Genomic DNA, 22,834 nt, shown 5'->3' with positions numbered 1-22,834 from the left:
AAACAATAAACAGTGTTTCCCGGTAATAATTTGTATTAAATTCGCAAATAAATAAAAAAATGTTGTGACTAAATATTATTATTTTTAAACGATTTTCTTGTCTAGTTCGCGTTCGGTTGATCGATGTACTACAAGTACCACAATGCATCATTCCATTTTCTACCGACATGAAACATGGCCGCCTACAGTTCGACTATGGTGTTTCTATTTACGTTTCGCCTGTTTTCTGTTTTAAGACTGACAGTGGAAGAAAGAGCTCGGTTTCGAAGTCATTTTGAGTAAAATTTAAGTTTAGTGTGTATTTTTCTGTTTGGTTAAATCGGTGCTGTGATTTTTTTTTTTTTATTTGTATTTTTTATGAATAGTTGCTGTGACACAGACTGAGATATTGCTTTTCGCTGGGCTTATCAAAACCGCGATTGATTTAGTCAACCAGAAACCCCACAGAGTTCACACCAGGGCCTGGTCGCGATGTTTAGCCCCGTGAATTCATCTTATTTTCGAGTCAGTCCGACAATTATCAACCGGGAGCTCGGGAAGACTAAGATGAGATAGCAAGAGTGCACTCTGGAGCGCTAACACGGGGCTTTTACTGGGAGCGTAATCGCTGCACAACTTGGGAGAAAACTGCGGAAATAAAAGCCCAATTCAACATGTTCGGAAGCCTTTTTGAGGAGAAAGAGGACGAGGGCTTCGTCTCGACCTCCGCCACAGGAAGAACTGCCAAGGGGGGCGAGGAGCCGCCTCCACCCCGTGGGAGAAGCAATCTGTGCGGCATTAAAAATCAGGGAGGGACGTGCTACCTCAACTCTCTGCTCCAGACTCTGCTGTTCACCCCAGAGTTCAGAGGTACGGTCAGATGACTCTCCCACCTATGCAACAGGTCACCAGGTGACTCTTTTCACCTGAGTGATTCGTCTTTGTTGGTGTGTTTGCAGAGGAGCTGTTCAGTTTGGGGCCAGAAGAGCTGGGGTGTCTTGAGGATAAAGACAAACCAGGGGCTAAAGTAAGTGAACAAAATGAAAGCACAGATCCATCCTGTCATATTTGAAGGCTGATGGTGGTGATGGAATAATTTTGTGGGAGGATAATTTATAGGCCCATTTGGCCATTTAATATTTACTTAACATTGTACAAATGTCAGGTCCTCTCTGCTCCATCAAATTTAAGATTTTGTCTTATTAGCATAACTGAAGAACTGAAATGGTCCTAGGACTCAACTGTGGGGAACTTCTTTAGAAACGGTCTGAACGTTTCCTGTTGTAACACACTGGTATCTTTCAGGTAGCCAAACTATAATATGACAGCTGGCAAGTGAATAGTCAACAGTGTCGATACCAGTAAAAGGTTTATGGTTTCAAATCAGAACGATTTTTAGAGAGCAATATTTGCAGGTTTTAAATTGTGGACTGATTAGAGCCAACACTAAAATGCAACTCTATATCATCGGCATACAGGTTGGATTTACAACTGTAAAATTAGGATGTAATATTGTTGATATAAATTGAGAAGAGGACCCAATGGAGCACCCTCGAAAAGAAGACTGAGCGTTTTCATTTTTCTCTTTTTACTTACAGTCTCTCTTGCCTTTTAATTGAATTGTTAATATAGTGAAACAATAAACTCTCATCTGGACCCGTGCCTGGTTCAGCTTTAAGGCTAACTTAGTTTGGCTCCTTTTCCCTGCAGGTCCGAGTGATCCCTCTGGAGCTTCAGAGACTGTTTGCCCGCCTGCTGCTGGTGGACCAGCAGAGCGCCTCCACCACCGACCTCACCGACAGCTTCGGCTGGAACAGCAGCGAGGTCAGTGACGGGGGTGTGGAAAGGAGAGGCTCACGTTACACCTTTTTTTCGTTTTTCTTTTTCAGTGATTGATCTTAAGCCACAGCAACATCCGCCACGGCATGCTTAAAAGTACAAAACGTGATTGCGTTAGCGTACTGTAGTCAGCCCAAGGAACCTGACTGGAATTCCAGTTCTTTCTGGAGGCCGTCCAGCTGCCAAATTATTACCTGAGGAAGGAGAACAAAAAGTTACAGAGACACGAGTTGCCATAGGGCGTGCAAACCCAGTTTTCCAGTGGAAAAATACATGCAGCGATGTGATCAAACAAGCAGCTGTACTCTTAAAAACCGCTAAGCTTCTGTTGGTTGGCGGTGAGAAGAAACTAGGGACATAGTAATTGACATAAATTTTGACAAGTTGTAAAACGAAGTTACATGATGTGACACAAAAACCCAACACACCACAAGGAGAAATGGAAACTAGTCAACCGTGGAAAGCAAAAATAAAGAGGCAAAAAAAAAGGATCTTCTGAGGGTAATTTCTAGTTTGACATTCGTTTATGTAAATCTTGCTTAACTTTCAGCTGGTTCTGTAACATGTTAATGACATGGATAATCTCATGTATTATCTATGAAAACAAACCAAAGTGTTTTTATTTGTTGGTTTCAGTGAGATGATTCCAATGTGCTCTGATATGCAATGCTCTACTTTATTGTCTTAATAGCAAACAAATGTCCATAACTGGACATCGAGGCTTCGAAGTGTGTGTTGAGAAGTCCAGGATGTGTGTAGCACAGCGAGTGTCGAATGATGTCACCAACATCTGAAGCGTCATTGGTTCACAAGGAGACATTTGGCATGATTTATAAATAGACTACCGTGCAACCGCTCACACATAGTGGGTTGGTGTTTGCAAGTTTTTCGGGCATAGAGGTGTATTTAGAGTCCATAGGAAAAAGAAAGTTTCCCTCCATGTTTGAAAACTGGTTTGATCACTGGGTCTAAACATTTTGAAAGAAGTCTTACATTTAATCATTTCAGCTTTAATTTTGGCATTTATTAATTTCATATGCTGAAATTCTGGCTTAGGATTTAGACATTATTATGTGTTGACAAAACTAGCTCCTTTGTCATTAAGTGTATATTTAAAACGTTTTACCTGTGGTTGACCATAACACATGAGATAAAGTTTTAAATCTTGCTGCCTGCATTGGTTTTGAAGGCAATGCAGCAAGCTAACCTACAAAAGCGTAAGAACACTGGGGTCACATACCAGAGCTAAGATACCAACCTTGGTGGATAATTATAATTAATTTCCTTGGATCCATTATGTACGTTATTCAGTTAAGAAGCAAACGTTATTTTGTATAATTAAAATTAATTTCATATGTCTTAAAGGGCTTAACAATTGCCACATGTAACTTGCTGAAACTCACAGAAAGCTTGTTGCTATCTTGATAAAGTAATTACACTTTCTCTAATGAGTTGGTTTTTGGAATGCAACATGAATTTCCTTTATTGGCAGAAGATGTTGCACTATGTAACAAACCCTTCTTAAACCCTTGTGTGAACCAGGTGGCCAGAAGGCATCAAGGCTTCATCTGGCCTCCTCTGCAGTGAAACCACAGCACAATTTTGCTTTCTAAATGCATCAGACTATTGGACTGACGTTTGTTTTTTTGGGTGGGTCAAGAATCACTGGAGGACTTTCAGTGGAAGTCCTTTCACTCTTTTTGCCTTTTCATACATTCGTTGCTTTTGTTTTTGTATTTTTTACTTTTTGTGCACAAAACCAAGACTTCTTCCTCAGGATGTTTTTGCCCACTGGGAGATATTTTCTACCTACTTAATTTTCTGTTTTTCCATTACTAGAATGGAATGTGGTTATATGACATCAGTAGATCATACTTCAAAAGAGTCAACTGGTTCAGAGCAAAGTTTGTAACTCAATTTAATATATGTAAAATTGAACCAGTTTCAGACTATTTGTATCTCTTTTATCATGGGGTCACGTGGGAACAAACTGGAACAAAGCCTCTCCTCGTCTGAACCGTTCTTTTTGTTGTTCTTTCAAGGGGACGAATCAGCATGACGTGCAGGAGCTCAACAGGATTTTGTTCAGTGCGTTGGAGCACTCCCTGGTGGGCACCAGTGGCAGCACGCTGATCCAACGCCTCTACCACGGCATCATTGTCAACAGCATCGTATGTAAGGAGTGTGGAAACGTGAGCCAGAGGAAGGTGTGTTACAGTATGAAGACCCTTGTGTAGAGAAAATCTAAACATCCGCGTCTACTCCTTTTTGGTTTAAATGTGTTTTTGTGTCATCGGCAGGAGGACTTCCTGGATTTGACGGTGTGTGTTTGTGGCGTATCCAGCCTGGAGGAGGCTTTGTGGAACATGTTCGTGGAGGAAGAGTGGTTTGAAGGCAATAACCTTTATCGCTGCGCTCAGTGTTCCCGGCTGGTCACCGCTGCCAAGGTTGGTACCAGTAACGCACGTTATAATTCGAGAAAGTGCCTTTTTAATTCTCTCTACCATCAAAAATGTTTTCCTTTGCTGTTTCCCAGTCTGCCAAGCTGAAGCAGCTGCCCCCATTTATGACCATGTCTTTGCTGAGATTCAGCTTCGACTTTGCCAAATGTGAACGATACAAGGAGACCGGACGCTATGCCTTTCCGCTCACCATCAATCTGCGACCTTTTTGTGAACAGGTACCGGAAAGATTTTAGTTGAACTTTCCTCTTTGTACGTGCAACGCTTCTAAAGTTTAATTTAAATTATGATAGCTTATAGCTAATGAAAACCCAAGATTCAGTTAATGAGAAATATAGAATATTATGTATGAACATAAGGAGTGTTTATCACAAAAGTTACTGCTAAAGAAGCTGGGAGTTCACACTGCTAGCCAGGCATGTGTTTGGAAAGTTTGGAGGAAGGAAAAAATTGTGGTAGAAGAAGATACAACAGCTGCAATGAAAACTTGTAGCTGGTTTGAGGGTTTGGAGGAGATGCATACGGTATTGGCTGAGGCCAGACTCTGTGCTTAAACACATTTTTCAGTACATTAACAGAAATAAATGCTCTAAATACATCATTCTACTTTGATCTGTCTTTGAAATACTTTGTTTTGCCTCTTGCAGACTGACGCAGAGGACTCTGACTTCACATACGAACTGTTTTCGGTGATTATCCATAAGGGAGGCTGCTATGGCGGCCATTACCATGTTTACATCAGAGATATTGATGAGCTTGGACAATGGGAGCCGCCGGTGAGGGGGAAAAATGATGACTTTCGTTCAAACTAAAAAACCGTTGCTGCTTGGCTAGTTCTTTCATTTGGTTTTATGCATGCACACATCAAAAAAAGACATCACCTCTGTTTCTTGTTGACAGGAAGAGGACTGCAAACCCAAAGCTCAAAAGAAAACAAAGGAGGAAGTGAAGGAGTCATCTGAGCAAAAACTGCAGGAAGACAACCCTTTGTCTATCATTACTGCAATCATTGCTCAGGTACACCTTGGGGTTTTTTTTATCCCTCAAACTAGTGGTGAGGAAAACTTTTCCTGGAAGGTCATGGCTGAATGTCATGATACAGTATAAACTGCAATTAAGCCACCTTTCCACTACTAGCGCCATGAAACATTTCAATCTACTCTTGTTGATATTGTGAAGATGATTGTGATTCAGGATATTGTGCTATTTCAAAAATTTCTTTTTTCAAAATTTTCTGATGAAACTCTGGCGGACTGTGACTGGTAAAGATTTAAACTGCAGTACCTCTACTGTCCTCTAGGAGTCATCAAAAAGCGTTTTGTTGGATCAGCTGGGTCAAAAACTCATGAACAAAACTGGATCATCCTGGAGCAAAAGGTTCAGGAAACCCTACGGTCCCATTGGAAAGGTATTCTTAGTTTTTCCTCCGATATATTGATTTTTACAAAAATATTTTAAATCTAATCCGGTTTCCTTGCCTTTTTCATTAATTTGTTTATTTTAGTTCCTGCAGTCACACAGTGACGTTTTCATTTTGGTGTCCAATGGGACTCGAGTGGCATTGAAAGCAAACCCTCCAAGCCCAGCGACTGATGCCTCGGCTCCATCAGAGCAAACCACAAACTCTGAACCCTCAGCGGCTTCAGACGGAGCAGCTTCTGATCTGCAGCCAGAGGGAAATCAGAAGCCTAAACCAAAACCAGAGGTACTACAGAAACAGAGCCACTCAGATTACACATTTCAGTTTGTATTTAATTTTTTTTACTTACACATAGAAACAAAAATTGATAGATTTTTTATTTTTTTTTATTTTGACTTGTCCAGTGAGGAGAATGAAGCCAGGAGAAATGTCTTGTGAAAAGATTGGAGACCTAATAAACCAGAACTCTGATCTGCTTAAAACAAAAATGTAGATTTAAAAGACAAAAATTCAGCCGACGTTCAAGTAGATCTTATAATTTGTGATTCGGTTTTGACCAGCACTCTGGTGCTTCTAAGATTTTGCTCGCACTCTTATGTAAAATCTATTGGCAGAGTTTTGGAAGCAGCTGAAAGTCTCACTTTTGAACAGACTTAGTAATCTGCTTACTGCTTACAACAAAAGGCAGGCTATGCGTAGTTCCAGATTACATGCTTAAATAAGCATATAATGTGCAATTTTTATGTAGGATCCCCTGGCTCCAAAGGTTTGTTTGTGTCAGAAAAGTATATTTTATCTTTGGATGTCTCTTTGAAAACGATTGGCAGGACAGAAGGACACATTTGTATCCTTCCTTGGTGGCATTTAAGAGTTTCTGTCTCTAAAATGCCATAACATTTGCTATGTAACTATATAAATGTTACCCACAGAAAACATGAAGTCTTGTGACTCGTTTTGTGGCTGTTTTCTCACGCCACGTCCTCCTGTCTGACAGCAGGGTAGCCACTGGTTTGACCTCAACGACTCCACTGTGACCTCCATCAGGGAGTCGGACATTGCGAAGCAGTTCCAGGGCAAAGAGAGCGCCTACATGCTGTTTTACAGAAAAACACAGCTGTACAGGCCCAGTGAAGGTACAAAGTAACTTGCCTGCATCTTGCGATTTAAAAACATTTCATCTCTAAAACAACTTGACTATACAATAAACATAGAGTACAACTGCTGCAGGAGTAGTAATTTAATTTGTACGCTTTTTAAAATTATTTTTGTTTTACTTTTGCAGCTCTAAGCAATCCACAGTATAAAGTTCCTTCCCACTTCATCCAGATGGCCCAGGATGAAAACCAGAGGCTGCAACAGATGCGGTATCAAAACAAGCACACAAGTGAAACACGTTGCTCTGTTATTATATGCACAGCTGCACAGTCGGGTCTGACTCAGTCATTACGGTTCAGTTGCTCTGGAGAAGCTCTTCTCACAGATTATTTGTCTCATATAAGTCTGCACAACTTGTTCACTTCAAAAAATATGTTTTCTGTAAAACATTGTTTGTAAAAGTTGCTTACTGCAGCTTTAAGCGTGGACAGTTCTGCACAGATGAGGGGAATTAACGTGTTTTTTTAAAATTTATTATTATTATTACAGTGAGGAGTTTGATGCCACTAATAACACAGTAGAGCTGCATCTGCACCTGGCCCCCTTCTACAAAACAGTAAATGGAGTCCTGCAGCCGGTCAGCGAGGAGCCAAGCATCAACCTGAACTTCGACAGGAGGAAAACCATTGGCGATCTGCGGATCACCATTTATCACGTATTTTGATTCCAATAAACAGATACTGTTGTGTTTTGAAACTCTTTGTTATAGGAAGGTTTTAAATTTTTTGTTGTTACAAAAATATAGATGCAGGAGCTCTGGGAAGGAGACATGGCATTAACTGTGGCCAAGAGTCTGCCTGCAGGTTTACACCTCTACAATACTCTTACAGGTTAGACTTCACAGGCAAAAACATTTAAAATAACACCTGAAGGAGAAAAAAAACTATATTAAGGAATGTTTTTAACCGTTACTGTGTTTTTTCTTTTCACAGATGACAGTGTCTCCCTCTACAGTGCAGGAATCCACACACATACTGACCTGTTTGTGTGGAATGGTAAAGAAGTAAGGAAAAAGTCATCACATGGGTCTAATTCTAAGAATTTTATCGAGGGGGACAAAATTCATACGCCCGTGCTTTTTGCTTCTTCAGGTTCGCGGTGCCGCAGTTCAAAGTGGAGCCGAGTGGGAGCCGGTGTTACTCACCGTCGTTCGCCCTTTCCTGAGCGAAGGCGTGGAGCACGAGGCGCAAAATGGGGTCAAATGCAAAACAACTGACAACTCCAATTCTGAAAACGGGGCTGCGGGACTAAAGAGGGAAGCGAGAGGATTCGCGGGCGGCTCGACTCTTGGGGAGGTGAGGGAGGCGCTGGGGGAGCCCAGGGAGAGTCTTCTGTGTCAGGAGCATAAAACAGAAAAGGTCGGGGGCCAGGGGGCGGGGGAAGGAGGGGGCGCCAGCGGGTGGAGGGTGTTTCCGCCCGACGACATGCAGCGGACTTTGAAGGAGCTGTCGCTGAAAGACGGAGATGCTTTGTTGGTGTTGGAGCCGCAGTCGTTCGACAGCAGGTGAGCTCTTGCGCAGCGTATGTAACAGTGCATTCGAAATGTATTTATACCTCCCGACGTTTCCCACATTTTGATATGCTAAAAGTCACAAACTTGAGTTGATTTTGTTTGGAATTAATACAATGGACAAACACAAAGTTTTGCATTTGAAAAATCCCACGTGGTTTTCAAAGTTTTTTCTTCTTCTTTTTTTCTTGTAGTAATTAAACCCCCATCTTTCCAAAAGTACGATGTACAATTTGATTTGAATTCAGCCCCTTTTACTCAGATCCCCCTAGACGAACGTTACTCATACAAACTCAGGTAGAGATGCAAAGAGCCACAACTCAGGTGGGAGGTTGCTAAAAGTTTTACACCACAAATCTTTCCTGTATGTGTCCTGATCGGACCAAAATTGAACTTTTTGGCCTACGTAGACAACCAACACTTGCACATGCCATCCACACAGTACCTACAAGGGTATACTTCACCTGTAAGCATATCTGGTGAAGCACACCAGATATGGTAGTATGGTAGAAGCAGCATTATGCCAGAGGGATGCGTTTCTTCAGTGAAGACGGGGCAAAATTTGATGGAAATTTGCATGCTCCTCTTCAGATTTCTTATTTCCAAATATCATTTCCAATTGAAATACATTGAAGCCTTTGTTTCTAACTTGTTAAAATGTAAAAAAAAAAAAGCGAATTGGGGTATTAATACTTGAGCAAGGTGCTGAATGTTTGGATAGTTTCCTGTTTGTGTCTAGCAGCAGTCTTCTTTACTGTGCTCAGTGTGTTCTCCCGGAATGGAGACGTGGTCACTGTGACCACGCCGTCTGACTGCCGCTGGCTCCAGGTGGAGTTTCGACCTCAGATAAAAGGAGGTGAAGAAGAACAAGAGGAACAGAGGAAGAAAGCAAAGGTTCCAGCCACGGGAAATATGGTCAGTAATTAATGTCTCTCTTGTCATCGCACTTGCTTTTTAATCTTCTTCTTATTTTTTTTTGCATCATGTTCCCTCACCAAAACTGCTTCCTTTCTGTTTAATGTCTTGCTACAGCTGCTATGTGAAGTGAAACAAAGAGCCATTTGGGAGCTGCAGCTGCAGGAACAACCTTCAGGCAAGATGCTCAAAATAATGTATAATTGCAGTCCTGCAGCAGAAGTACACCTTAGATAAAAAAAAGACATATAATAACAGCAAATAATTCAGTCTGTAACTTTTACTGTCTACATTAATTTGCAAATAGGTAGAAAAGGTAAATGAATTCATCCAATTATGTAACTTAAACATAGACTTGCACAAGCACTTTTTGAGAGAGTTTGCTTTTGTCAACTATAATCATTTCTTGGACCTGTTTAGTAACTTTTCCAGTTTCTGTAATGTAACCTCCCTGCTCTGTGTGTGTTGCTGAGCAGGTGCGCAGTACTGTCTGAGGCAGGTGGACTGCTCTGGGAAACTCCTTCCTCCAGGTACTGTTTCATTTCTTAGCTGGAGGCCATTTTAGTTGGAAATCCCCCTTATTTTAGCGTCTCAAGGGACACTTTCTCCAACTCTGACCTTCTGAAAGTCTTTGATAGTTACTCCCCATAAATCTGTCTGTGAATGTTATTTTTTTTTTCAATCATAATTGCATATATGCTGACACACTGCGGTTTTCCTGACAGTATGTGAGGAGTTAAGCGTTCGGGATGCAGGCGTGCGACTCATGACCACGTTGAGTCTCTGTCCGGGAAATGCCCCCAAGGAATCACAGGTGTGCTTTTTTTTTTTTTTTTTTCTTGTCTTCTTCAGTAAAATCTAATTTCCTTGAAGCTGCAACGATGAAAAAGACAAATTTTTTTATAGTTTCCTACATCATAAAACAAATCAAGGCGGCGTGAGGGCTGATTGAAGTTGAGAGAATTTGTTTCTGTGCTTTTTCAGCTGTTCTTGCACTTTACTGTGGGCTCGGCCCCCTCTGCTGGCATGGAGATGGATATAATCGTGGAGAAGACTTTCACTGTTAAAGAAGTAAGGACATTGAAGAGAAGTTTTCCCTAATTATTAAATCTTACAGCTAAATACAGGATTTTGATAATAAACTGGATTATAATTATCATTGCATGCACATTTAATAATATTTTTCAGGAAAACCCTAATTGGAGGCTCTTAAAAATAGTTAATTTTACTGAAAAGTACGTCCATATATACTCAGTACTTTGTTAGGGTTCTTGTTTCACATTTCAGTTGTTTTTCTCCTTAGTCCAGGTCAGCCATTTCTGATGTTTAACACAAGTAATGCTACATTTTTGGCATTGATATATTTGTTTATGGCAGTCCAGCTACTGTCCCAAAATCTTGAATTTGTTTTTCCTTTCCAGTCCTCACAGATTATATCACCCTTGTTCCATAGCATCTTTTTTTTTAACCACAGTTTTTTCTTCCACTTAACTTTCCATAAATATGCTTGGATACACCAATATGTGACAACTTCTTGACAATTGTGAAGGTAGCAGCCTTCCCCTTGATTTTGCAGGCCATTACTTAACAATACAAATTTTCCGAGAAACTTGCTTTGGAGTTTAAATGATTAAAATGTACTATTCTGCATTTGAATTTATGTTAATTTTCCCTCTGTTTTTAATGATATTCTAGTAAACGAAGATGCACTTGTTCATCGTAATTTGCAAAACTTTAAAAGGATTATGTTTGCTGTATTTTTAGTGTCTCAGAGCTATGCTGGATGCTGTTGGGCTGGATGGTAAGATTTCGTTATTCTTTCTCTTTTGCGTTTGCTATCGCCATCTATATTTGCTCTATTACTACAGTTTCATGTTCATTAGCTGGTCAGTAGTCGATCTTCTGCTTTTCAGGTACCAGTTGGCACCTGAGGAGGCTAGATTGGTGTGAGGAGGTTGGAGAACCGCTAATGGATGAGGTGAATCAATGCGGGTTTTAAACAGTGTGTCATACTTGGAGTTTTACTTTCATTCGTAATGAAGCAACAAACCATTTCACTTTACACTGAACCTGTCTGATTGTTCTGTTAAGGTTTGGTTGCCTGTGATCAGTATGGCCAATGTTGATTGTTTTGTACTTTTTTTTTTTTTATTGAATCAGTATTTGGGACATCACTGCATAAAGCAAATGTTGTAAAGCTGCACAATATTGAAGTAAATTTAAGCTGTGTACTTTGAGCAAGTTAGTATTGTAGCTAAAAATGTATGGTAGTGTTGAGACAGGTGGCATCAAAGTATTCCATATTATAATAAATTTTATTTCATGTTTTTGTTATAAAATATATAAATATTTATATAGAACATACATAGGAGAGATTGATTCTCCTTTATAAGATGATTATAATCCTCAGGAGCAACATATTGATACCTTTTGTTCCCAGGACGCCTCGCTGTCAGAGCTGAAGATTAGCAGCGGGGAGACGTTAGTTGTTACTGAAGGACTTTTGCCTCCGAAGGTATCAAAATATTCCTGGACGTCTGGATTATTGACAAATCTTCATAGCTTCTCTGTTTATAAAGAATAAAAATAAAGATTTTTTATTTCTTTATCTTTATTTCCTCAGGGATTTCTCAAGCTTCCTGTGTGGCTTTATGTGGATTTGAGCGGTATGGAAGCAGACTGTAAGCGCTCAGAAAACAGTCCTGCTGAGCAGCAGATGCAGGGAGCGGAGACTACAGACGGGTCTTGTGCTCGGTCGATTTCTCTATGTGGCAAAAACATGGCGGAGCTACAAAACGTTGGGAAGGTGGAAATATCGGATGACGCCACGCTGGAGGACTTGAAGACTCAGGTGAAGTGTTTCCACTGGTTTGTTGTTGATTTATCTTTCGTGATAAGCTCCATGTTTTTGAGGTTGGAAGGTCTCACCTCAGCTACCACCCTAATCTTCAGTTCCCTCCTCAGATTATTGATCAGATTTAATTAAAAACCCTGCCAGAGTCACTCTAAGACATTAATGTTAAATCCCATCTGAAACAACATGCTTATTGCTCAGTAACGGTGTCCACACTGAAGAGTGTTGCTTTTAACGCGACTTTGGAGTTCTTAACTTCATTGATTGGAAAAGGACCACATTTTCTAAAAACCAGTTAAGCTGTAAATTGACTGATTCAGCTCAATGTATGATTTATTTGTGCCTCTTTATATCAAAAGTTGACTTTAAGGAAATGCTTGTTTATTATTTTTTTAATCAATTTATGATGAGTCTGTAAGATCATTTCTGTTCACTCTTAAGAGTTTACCTTCTGTTTAACTCCCAACCCCTGGCATAGACTGCATCAACTTTGAACAGGTTAGCGTGGGTGACCATTGTGGATTCATGTTCAGAATACTTTTTGCTTTCAGGCTGAGTGTGGTAGTAATGTGGATCCACGTTTAATTGTGAAGTGCTCTCTATAAGATGCTCTTTTTTCCCGTTTAGGTGTTGACGTTGCCAACGCTTCAGGACATGTGTGTGCCTGTTTCTAGCTTCCTTCGTGTGTGGCAGATGGAGGGAGGGCGGCTTACACGTATCCTTAGAGGACAACATGTCACACTCAGGTCTGAAAACTTCATTCACACATTGTTGGAGACAGATGGGTTTTATTTGTGGACAGATGCAGAATGTTTGAGCTGGTCTTTCCCCACATAGTTTGTTTTCTTTGTGCTCAGGAAGCTGAAGTTGACCAGTGGGGCGGATCTTTGTGTGCAGTGTCTTCTGAAAGAAGAAGATCTCGGGTGAATGCAACTTTTTTTATTTTTTTTACTCTCTTTGTTTTCTTTTAATCTTTTGAAATGCTGAATTTTCCTGTGTTTTCTTTATTTCTTGCTGATTTACAAGGCCAAAACAAGTCCTGCTGAAGGTAAAGATGGGTGTTCCAGGGGAGAGGAGCTACTATCCTCCAGAAGAGCTGGTTTGGGACGCTTCTCATGATTCTACTCCTCGATCTCTGCGCACCAGTCTGGCTGCACACTATGGCCTCTCTCCTGATTCTCTGCTGCTAGCCAAACACCAACCTGACAAACACGCCTGGGAAGAAATCTCCAACTGGGTATCTCTACAAAAGAGAGAGTTTGGCAGAAATGTTGCTTGGCATCTTACCAGTAATATAATATTTATTTTGTCATTTACTTTCAGACTCAACAGGTTTCCAAAAAGAAGAAGAAGAAAAAGGCAGAATCTCTTCTGGGGCCACCTTTTCACCTCAGAGATGGGGATGTAATTGGCATTAAGGTATCAATAAAACCCTCTTTTTTTCTTTTTTTTTTAAACAAGACTGTTTGGGTTTTTTTTTTATTAGAAGTATTATATCTGTTCCTTGTGTTTTTCTCCCTAGAACCTTTTGATTGACAACAACAGGGACTTCATCACAGCGGAGGACCAGCAGGGCCAGCAGAGGCTCAGGGAACAGGCAGAGCAACGCAGGAAAGGGTGAGACCTCCTGTTTTTTATATGTCCATCAACTGGGGAGTATGGAATCCTAATCTCATTTTTCCTATCAAAATTTCATATTTTTCTTAACCCAAAACTTAAACTTTTCCGTTGGTTTCGACAGACCTATCTTCAGAAGTCATGACGTGACATGAGCGTGAAAATAGCTACCAAATCAGGGTAGAAAAAGCAAACAATTTGTTCTTGCTTATTTTGCAGAGAGCAGGCTGCCACCTCCAATGGTGCTGGGAAAACCAAATCCAGGAAGCTGGAGGTGTCGTTGTCTATCAGCGTCGGAGTATTCAGATAGCAGCCTTTTTTTCTGTTGATGCACAGACAAATCAGGACTTCCTATGGACATCACACCACACATGAACTAAAATGCCATGTTGCTGTTGGACAATCCCACTAAAAAAGTCTGGTGCCATTTCTTCCTTTTTCTACCACAGTTTGCAAACGGTTATTTGTCTCAAAGCATTTAAATGAACCCTAAAACCTTCCTGGTTCCTATCCTGGTGATCCATCAAAAAAAAAAAAAAAGAGAACTTTAAACTTTGATTTTATTCTTTGGACTGTTTCTGTAATATACATTTTGTTTATAAACAAACTTGTTTAAACAATATATCGTTTAAGTAAAATTTAATCAGGGGACTTTTTTTCTTTGTCTTCATCAATTTGCAGCCGATTCACTTTGAGTTGTTTTTTTATATACAAAGAGTGATTCAACTCTTGATCCCTAAATAAAGTGGAGTTTTTAATTAATTCTGAAATATCAGAAGTTGTTGTTAGTGAAGTTGTCCCCTTTCTGATTACATTTTCTTGAGTAAAGCAAATGAAGAAGGAATTTCCTTCCTGAAATCTGCATCTTTATATAAGGTAAAATTAAGGCCACTTTTTAAACATAAACCTGCCACTGTGCTGCATGAACAAAAGACTGCCACTCATGATCAGGAACTATTGATACGTTTTGTTTTCAGCGCAGATGAGAGATGGGCCTTAATGTAGAGAAGCTTCTCTGCTGCTCTGTCTTCCCTACCTCATTCTCCACCTCTCCTTCTCTTCTTCTACCTCTTTTATGCTCGGCTTTTTACCATTTATCCTTACGCTAAAAACTGTTGCCGGCTCTCTCAAAATTAATCATGGTTTTTACATTTAAATGCTCACAGTTTAACACTTGGTTGATGGAGAATTTATTGCCAAGCTGTAAGTCCGACTTGAGAACGGTAAAATGTAACCATGTGAGCTCTGAGATTTTATTGAGGAAAATTTCAGGTTTTTATTTCCATGCCTATATTTGACTTTGAGGGAAATAAAACTGATTTTCTTTTCTGTTTTTTGGGGAAAAGTGACTGCAACTTTTTTTTTTTAATTTGTCAAGAATTTTCAGACATCTCGTTTTCTTGGCATTGTACTAACATTAAAATCAATTTTCTTTTGTATTCCAGTTTGATTATTAATAGCAGTGGTCACATCTCTGCTGGTAAGGACCGTTTTGCTGTATTGTTGCAGTGTTGTTTATATCAATGTAAAACTGCTTTTGCAGAAAGCTGTTGATGATTAATAAAGTTATAACACAGTTGTGTTCAGATCAGCAGAGTGTTTTGCAATCGGAGAAGTTTTTTTTTAGCTGCTCTTTAAGAACTTGTTTGCTCAGAGTAAACTTTCAGAGTTGCAAAGACATCTGCCACAGATATTCGAACTTCACCAAAATGATGACATAGCAGCGTGTCCCGTGGTGTGTGACCTTGGAAGAAAGATTAACCTTGAATCGAATTGAATCTAGGATTTATTGCAGCAGCATTATCACACAATTATAAAAAAAAAACCAAGAAAAATTTTAAAAAATACTGTAGAAAATTGTTCTAACAAACTCCCCAGTGCCACAATTATCGGCACCCCTCTTTCAATACTTTTTGCAATCTCTTTTTTACCAATAGGACAGTAATTAGTGTCCTATAAAATTTCACAAGAGAAGAAGATCTTTTACTTGGTGACCCCAAGATGCCAGTGAGGCTTGTTTGTCACATTAAAAGGACTATTTGAAAAGAAGATTTCAACTGGGATTTAAAATATTTTTATTAATAAGCCTACATTTATGTATAATTGCTTTTAACCTATTATATTCTAATCTTAAATGTACTTTCATTAGATGTAGGTGAAAGATTATTAACAGGAATAAAGACTTGAAAACATCAGTTTGCGTTCAATGGTGTCATGAAGTTAAGTTTAAGCTAATTAATAACTCAATTGTCAGTAAACTACCACTTGTTGTGTTTGGTTCTCCACGGTCATTTGAGTGGAGCGCGTTCTCACCTCTCGCATTTACAATCATGTTTTTGTGATGACCAATCAAAGCTCACGCCGCTTTTGATACGACCAATCAGCTGTTCGGGCCGTCAATTTTAAAGACTCCGCCCCCCCTCCAGGTATAAATTTGAGCGCGAAGCGCCACACGGGATGCGGAGTTCACTCAGAAGAGAGAAGGTGATCAGTTTTAGGCCGAACGGGACCGATTACATCTGCAAAAATGGTCGAGGCTTTCTGCGCAACATGGAAACTGGTGGAGAGTAAGAACTTCGACGAATACATGGAGGCAATAGGTAAGGAATTTGGATTAAGTTCGCCTTTGTTTGGCAGAATATTTAATACGATTTAGTTCAAGCCTGATTTATTACACGAAATAAATATATTCTCTTGGCAGGAATTCCTTTTGCCACAAGACAAGTGGGCAATGTTACCAAAACAACAGTAATGATCAGCGCGGATGAGGATACCGTGATGCTGAAAACCCTGAGCACATTCAGGAATACCGAGTGTGTGGCGAAACTCGGAGAGGAGTTTGACGAGATTACACCTGACGACCGACAAGTAAAGGTAAAAACTACAAAATGTTTCGTGTGAGTCGCAACCCATTGCTGTTCTAACCATGCGTTTCACATTCTGCCTTGTAGTCTACCTTTACCATGGAGGGAGACAAATTTGTGCATACACAGAAGTGGGATGGGAAAGAGACCAGATTGGTTAGAGAAATCAAGAATGGAAAGATGGTGATGGTGAGTTTTAGTGAGATTTCCGCTGTGTTTACTTACAGGTGTGGCTAAATTCATTAGTTTATACTGCCGGTGGCAGTAATTGAGGCGTTAATCTGATTCTGTCCCCGATGTAAAACAAATAATATTCTACTTAACAACACTGAAAGCGAGTGGTTTCGAGAAATATATCAAGCTAGCACCGATCGTTCAAACGGCATCTCCTGAGCGTTGCCATGACGACGTTCACCGGACTCCATTAAACGTTCAGTGAACGTTCGCTAGACTGAGCGTTTGCCGACAACGTTCGCTGGAGGTCAACGTTTGCTGTATTAATGGCATTAAAGTCTATCAAGACAAACAATGATTAAAAACACTTATTTTTTACCGTACTTGTGTGAACATCAGAGGCATTATTAGTAAAACTTTCATTAGCTGGTGCAAGGCATGTATTTCAATGCAGTCTAATTTGGAATTTAATATATTTTTCATGTAAGTAATAAGTATCCATCCAAGGAATGACTCAAGAATAATGCAAGTATTTGGTCAAATGCTACTCAAGTACTTAGTACCTGATCAGAAAATGTATTCATTAATACATCGGGTCCAGATCGGGTCCGATCTAAATAGCGCAGATTTCTCTTCCAGATGCAGTTACAGAGGAAGTTGTGATGCTGTGCGTTTAGACCACAGCAGGAGAAGCCCTCATAATTTAAGTAGAGTTGTTTAATTTCATTGTTTATGGTTATTTGGGCCACAGTCAGCGTTTTCTGGCAGTGCAGAGAAACGCATATCTGCTTGATATGTCATGGGAGCAGGATTCTCTAATCAACTTAATATAAAACTGAATAAAAATTAAATGCAACTGAATAACCTATGTCAATAAAATAAAAAAATGGATGGGTAAATATAGAATATGACGGAATAGTTTGGAAACCGTCAGCCAAAATGACGGACAACAAATAAGTCTAGCTTGACCTCAGAGTAAGCCCGTATTAAAAAAGTACCTCCGTTTGCAGCAATAAATCTAAAGCTTTTCAGATATAAAAAAGGTCCATACAGATCTAGTTATGCCTGTCGAGGTTTTCTTGACCAAAGTAAGAAGAATCAAAACTTATTTCACCTTTACAAAATACTTTCAGTATACACAACTTGCATTGCTTTATTTCTTTTTCTAGACGTTAACCTTTGAGGGAGTCACAGCGGTCCGCACATATGAGAAGGTGGAGAGGAGGACATCATTTGTGGCCTTGTAAACCACCAGAAGCAGCCTTATGTTTTACTTGACCTGAAAAATAAATGTGTTTTTTTTTATATTTCAAAAAAAATGGTTTGCACTTGACTTATTTTCAGTACATAAGTATATGGTTTTAAAGCCATGGGCATGTATGATAATTTTAAGTGAAAACACCACAGTATCATTACATTAACACAAAGAGAAACTGGTAGTGTGCAGCAATTGGTGGGGTGAGGCACTGCCACACTCTGCTGGAAACAATTCTGGTTACAGTGTTACATTTTCTGATATTTCATTAAAAGAACTTAAAAAAAAAAAGCTACATTGTGAAGAAAAAATTCTGCTTTTTGTTTTAATTGTGACTTTCTAAACCCTGGAAACATTCCCATGTCCAATATTTTGTGAGGTCCTCTGTAAAATACATGGATAATGATCGAGGTCCTAAACTGTTTCTGACTTTTGTATTAAAATTTAAATGTCCTCTCTGACGGACATTTACTCTTCCTGCTGCTAGCCATCACCAAGGACAGTTCCCACCCTGGCTTCCCCATGTTTGTCCTGCTGCCCCTAGGGAGGCTCTACATTGTACATGTGTACAATGACAAACAATGAATTCTAATCTAATTTTAATTTAAATTGCTAAACCTTGCTAATATTTCAGACCCTCTATATTCTCTGTACAACTTCTCAGTGCAACATTGAAGGGAATATCCCATAGTGACCTCCGGATGGTCTGACACAAAGAGGCAGTGGCGTTTTTTTTTTTTTTTTTTATATGGGCAACCATCCATGGCGGCATCTCTCCCCATCACCCCTCCTGGTTCTCACACCCGCCTGCCCTCCCTATCCCTATTCCTCCCGGTAATACCAGTGGATTTTTTGACACCAGTAAAATAATTTATGTTGGAGTATCAAGTGATGTGTGGCACAAGTCGCTACGTAGTCCACACACCTTACCAGGTGGCAGTTATGCTAGTTGTTTGCCGACCGCCTTTAAAAGCTGGTCAGCTAGTCCACAGTACTTAATTTCACAGAATTAGCGGTAAGAAAGGAAGGATGTACAGTAGGCTCTGTCCGTGTCAGCACACGGTTGATTGGAGTCGCAAGGATACGGCAACTTCTCAGAAACATTTGGAAGAAGCTAGCTGCAGCCTGCTCAATCTTGGAACATTTAAAAAAATCAGTTAACACTGGGAGTACCAGGGTTTTCCAGTACCAGTGCTTATTGCACTGTCACCCAAATCAGATATTCATTTAAGAAAAAATTGAAACAAAGAAACAACAACATTTTTTTAAAGCAAAGCGGTTGCAGTTTCAGAAACATTAAGGCTAAAACCAGAACACTGACGGACAGTCATTACTTCTATGGAGATGTCTGTGATGGATGGAAGAAATGAAAATGAACAAAGTTCCTGATTATTAAGAAGTGAGCACAAGCTGTCAGGCTCAGCAGGTTTCCAAAAGAAAGAAAAAGGCAGATTCTCTCTCCTGAGTCCATCTTTTCACCTTAGAGATGGGATGCAATCTGCATTAATATATCAATAAAACCCTCTCTTTTTGACAGGTTCTTTGGTCTTTATATTAGAAATGCTATATCTGTTCCTCATGTTTTTTTTCTTTCCCAAGAACCTTTTGATCGACAACAACAGGGACTTCATCACAGCATAAGACCAGAAGAGACTCAGGGGACGTGCAGAGCAACATAGGAAAGGTTATTAAATTGTAAAATGATTCAGCAGAGTGTTTGCAACGAGAAACGCTTTCTCTGAACTGCTATTTGCGAATTTGTTTGCTCAGAGTAAATTGTTACAGTTACAGTGACTTTTGGCTCAGATAAGCTTCACCGAATAATGACATAGCAGCGTCCCTTATAGGAGGAAGGTTGACATTGAAATGAATCTACGGTACGTTTTATAGCAACAGCATTATCACACAATGATAATGATAAAAAAAATCCACCTTTAAGTTTGTATTTTTTTTTTGTGGGAAAATAAAAAAATGCATTACAAATTTTTTTCATCAAAATTCCCAATATCACAATTATTGGCTCGTACAATACCTTTTACATTTCCTTTTAACCAATGCCACCTTGGAAGGAGAATGTTGATTTGTTTTTTTTTTTATTAATAAGACCACATTTTTGTATTAAACGTTTATTTATTTATTTATTTTGTCTGATGTCATATTCTAATATTATTTGTCATATACAGTGAGAATATAACAGGAATAAAAACTTGAAAACATCAGTCTGTGTTCAATACTGTTTCATTAAATGAATTTTAAACTTATTAGAAACTTATTTTTTTAGGAAAACGTACTTTTTTGTGTTTATTTCTCCATGTTCATGTAACAATATACCGAGCGATTGTCCCACTAACGCCTTATAATTTGACTTTCTAATATACAACTTGTGCTGACCAATCAAAGGTCAGACCGCTTTTGTTACAACCAATCAGCTGTTCAGGCCGTGACCAGAAGACTCCGCCCCCAGTATTAATTTGACTCTACAGGCGCAACACGGGATGCGGAGTTTGGTGAGAAGAGAGAAGGATTACATCTGCAAAAATGGTCGAGGCTTTCTGCGCAACATGGACACTGGTGGAGAGTCGGAACTTTGATGACTACATGAAGGCACTAGGTAGAATATTTATGACGAATTAGTTCAAAAAAAATTGCACCGTAAATAATATATTAGTGGAATCAGACCCGCATATTCTCTTGGCAGGAATTCCTTTTGCCACAAGACAAGTGGGCAATGTTACCAAACCAGCAACAATAATCAGCATGGACGGGGATAGAGTGGTGGTTAAAACCCAGAGCAGATTCAGGGCCACTGAAGTCTCGGGCAAACTTGGAGAGGAGTTTGACGAGACTACATCTGACGACCGAAAAGTAAAGGTAAAAACTACAAAATGTTTAGTGTGAGTCGCAACCCATTCCTGTTCTAACCATGCGTTTCACATTCTGCCTTGTAGTCTACCTTTACCATGGAGGGAGACAAATTGGTGCATACACAGAAGTGGGATGGGAAAGAGACCATATTGATTAGAGAAATCAGGAATGGAAAGATGGTGATGGTGAGTTTTAGTGAGATTTCCGCTGTTTGTTCCGCTGCCCTTGGCAGTTCTTGAGATGTTCTCCTGATTCTGTCCCCGGAGCAAAAAATAAATAATATTCTGCTTAACAAACACCGAAGCGAGTGGTTTCGAGAAACATATCAAGCTTAGAACTGAACGTTCAGAAGACGTCCCCTGAGCGTTGCCTTGACGACGTTCGCAGGACTCCATTAAACGTTCAGCTAACGTTTACTAGACTTTCACTGAACGTTTGCGGACAACATCCACCTGGCGTCAAAATGATATATGATAAAATGATAAAAATAAAACAACAAACAAACAGGTAACCCAGCCTGCAAAAAAAAAAAAAAAAAAAAAAAAAAAAAAACAGCAAAATTTTATTCTACTATACTTGAGGAATTTTCAGTTAAACTTTCATTAGAAAAATGTAACTGGTTCAGAGCATCAATAATATTTAGTAGTGTGTAAAAGAAAAGAAAATACAGGAAAATGTCAGCTTAAGATCAGGTAAGAATAGCTCTACTTAAATATATATTGTACATAAATAAAAAGTGTCCACCAAGGAATGACTCAAAAGTAAAAAAAGAAAGCTTTTATTGAAAATGACAAAAAGTACTAACTGATCAGAACAGGTAATTTAATATTTTTAAATAAAGTCAGACAGACAAAAGTTATGTGGAAAGCTTAGTATTGTAAAAACTAAAATATTTAAGAATTAAATAATTACAAAACAACAAATTAGAAAGAACTTTTTATTTTGTTGTCAACTGCTTGTCGTTTTCATGATGCAAGTAAAACTAAACAAAACTTATGTTACCTTTACAAAACATTCTCAGTATATCTAACTAGCCTTGCTTTATCTTTTTTTCTAGACGTTAACCTTTCAGGGAGTCAAAGCAATCCACACATATGAGAAGGCCTAAAGTTTAAGGAAGGCGGACACCATTTATCCCAGCACAGTAAACCATCAACAAGAGCTTCTGCTTTTTACCTAAAATGAAAAATATGTAGTTTTTTTTTTTTTTTAATACTTCAAACAATGGTTTGCACTTGACTTCTTTTCATTACATAAACACATAATTTTGTAGTCATGGGGATGCAAGTTAACCTTGAGTAAGAACAGTGCAGTATCACTGCATTCAAAAGAATAGACTGGAACAACAACAGGTGGGGCGATACAATTCCACACTCTGGAAAACAAAAGACTGGTCACAGTATTACAATTTCTGATACATAACTTTCTATATCCTGATCCTCGAGACATTCCCTTTCCCATTATTTTGTGAGATCCTCTGTAAAGTACATGGATAATGATCAAGGGCCTAAACTGTTTCTGACTCATGTATTAGACTTAGACTGACTTTATTGTCATTTTGCATGCACAGGGTGAATACAGAACGAAATTTCGTTGTATAGGGCTCAGGACAGTGTTTTGAGATTCCAATGTTGTGAGGTTACTCCAGAATAAAATAAAATACAGTATAAAATATGAATATAAATCTAAATATAAAGTGCAGGAAGGACAGTAAAATAGAAGTTATTTAGCTCTGTACATGTGCAAGGTATGAAGTGGAGACCAGTTTTTGAGTGCAGTCCAGTTAAGAGTTCAGCAGTCTGATGGCAAGTGGGAAAAAGCTGTTTCGGAACCAGGTGGACCTGCACCGGATGCTGCGGAACCTCTTTCCAGAGGGCAGCAGGGAGAACAGTCCATGGTGGGGGTGTGAGGGGTCACTGATGAAA

The 22,834-nt window shown here is 39.3% G+C and overlaps 3 protein-coding genes across 4 annotated transcripts; all 3 read left to right on the top strand.

The window, feature by feature from the left end:
- The first annotated feature begins 169 nt into the window (after positions 1-169).
- Positions 170-15,342, top strand: usp40 (ubiquitin specific peptidase 40). Of its 2 annotated transcripts, none has more exons than XM_005798382.3 (31): positions 170-849; positions 939-1,006; positions 1,690-1,803; positions 3,861-4,025; positions 4,119-4,265; positions 4,355-4,498; positions 4,928-5,056; positions 5,181-5,297; positions 5,581-5,688; positions 5,785-5,985; positions 6,698-6,833; positions 6,983-7,064; positions 7,345-7,510; positions 7,601-7,685; positions 7,788-7,858; positions 7,947-8,359; positions 9,130-9,280; positions 9,398-9,458; positions 9,757-9,810; positions 10,006-10,094; positions 10,265-10,351; positions 11,045-11,081; positions 11,194-11,258; positions 11,721-11,795; positions 11,904-12,131; positions 12,762-12,880; positions 12,992-13,057; positions 13,161-13,371; positions 13,458-13,553; positions 13,657-13,751; positions 13,971-15,342. In XM_005798382.3, the coding sequence occupies exons 1-31, from the start codon at positions 654-656 to the stop codon at positions 14,059-14,061; spliced, it is 3,867 nt and encodes a 1,288-aa protein (XP_005798439.1). In that variant the 5' UTR covers positions 170-653; the 3' UTR covers positions 14,062-15,342. The 2 variants fall into 2 exon arrangements, with proteins under 2 accessions (XP_005798439.1, XP_023208919.1); XM_023353151.1 differs by having other exon boundaries at positions 6,695-6,833.
- Positions 15,343-16,185: 843 nt separating this feature from the next.
- Positions 16,186-18,108, top strand: LOC111612273 (fatty acid-binding protein, brain-like). The gene is made up of 4 exons (XM_023353098.1): positions 16,186-16,351; positions 16,453-16,625; positions 16,703-16,804; positions 17,959-18,108. Exons 1-4 carry the CDS (start codon positions 16,279-16,281, stop codon positions 18,034-18,036), a joined length of 426 nt encoding a protein of 141 aa, XP_023208866.1. The 5' UTR covers positions 16,186-16,278; the 3' UTR covers positions 18,037-18,108.
- A 2,450-nt stretch (positions 18,109-20,558) lies between these two features.
- On the top strand, positions 20,559-22,141 carry LOC102233829 (fatty acid-binding protein, brain-like). Its single transcript, XM_023353099.1, has 4 exons — positions 20,559-20,655; positions 20,743-20,915; positions 20,993-21,094; positions 21,967-22,141. The coding sequence occupies exons 1-4, from the start codon at positions 20,583-20,585 to the stop codon at positions 22,015-22,017; spliced, it is 399 nt and encodes a 132-aa protein (XP_023208867.1). The 5' UTR covers positions 20,559-20,582; the 3' UTR covers positions 22,018-22,141.
- The last annotated feature ends 693 nt before the right edge of the window (positions 22,142-22,834 follow it).

The sequence above is a fragment of the Xiphophorus maculatus genome, chromosome 19, assembly GCF_002775205.1.
Source record: "Xiphophorus maculatus strain JP 163 A chromosome 19, X_maculatus-5.0-male, whole genome shotgun sequence".
Lineage (NCBI taxonomy): Eukaryota > Metazoa > Chordata > Actinopteri > Cyprinodontiformes > Poeciliidae > Xiphophorus > Xiphophorus maculatus.
This window is presented reverse-complemented; position numbering and strand designations above follow the sequence as displayed.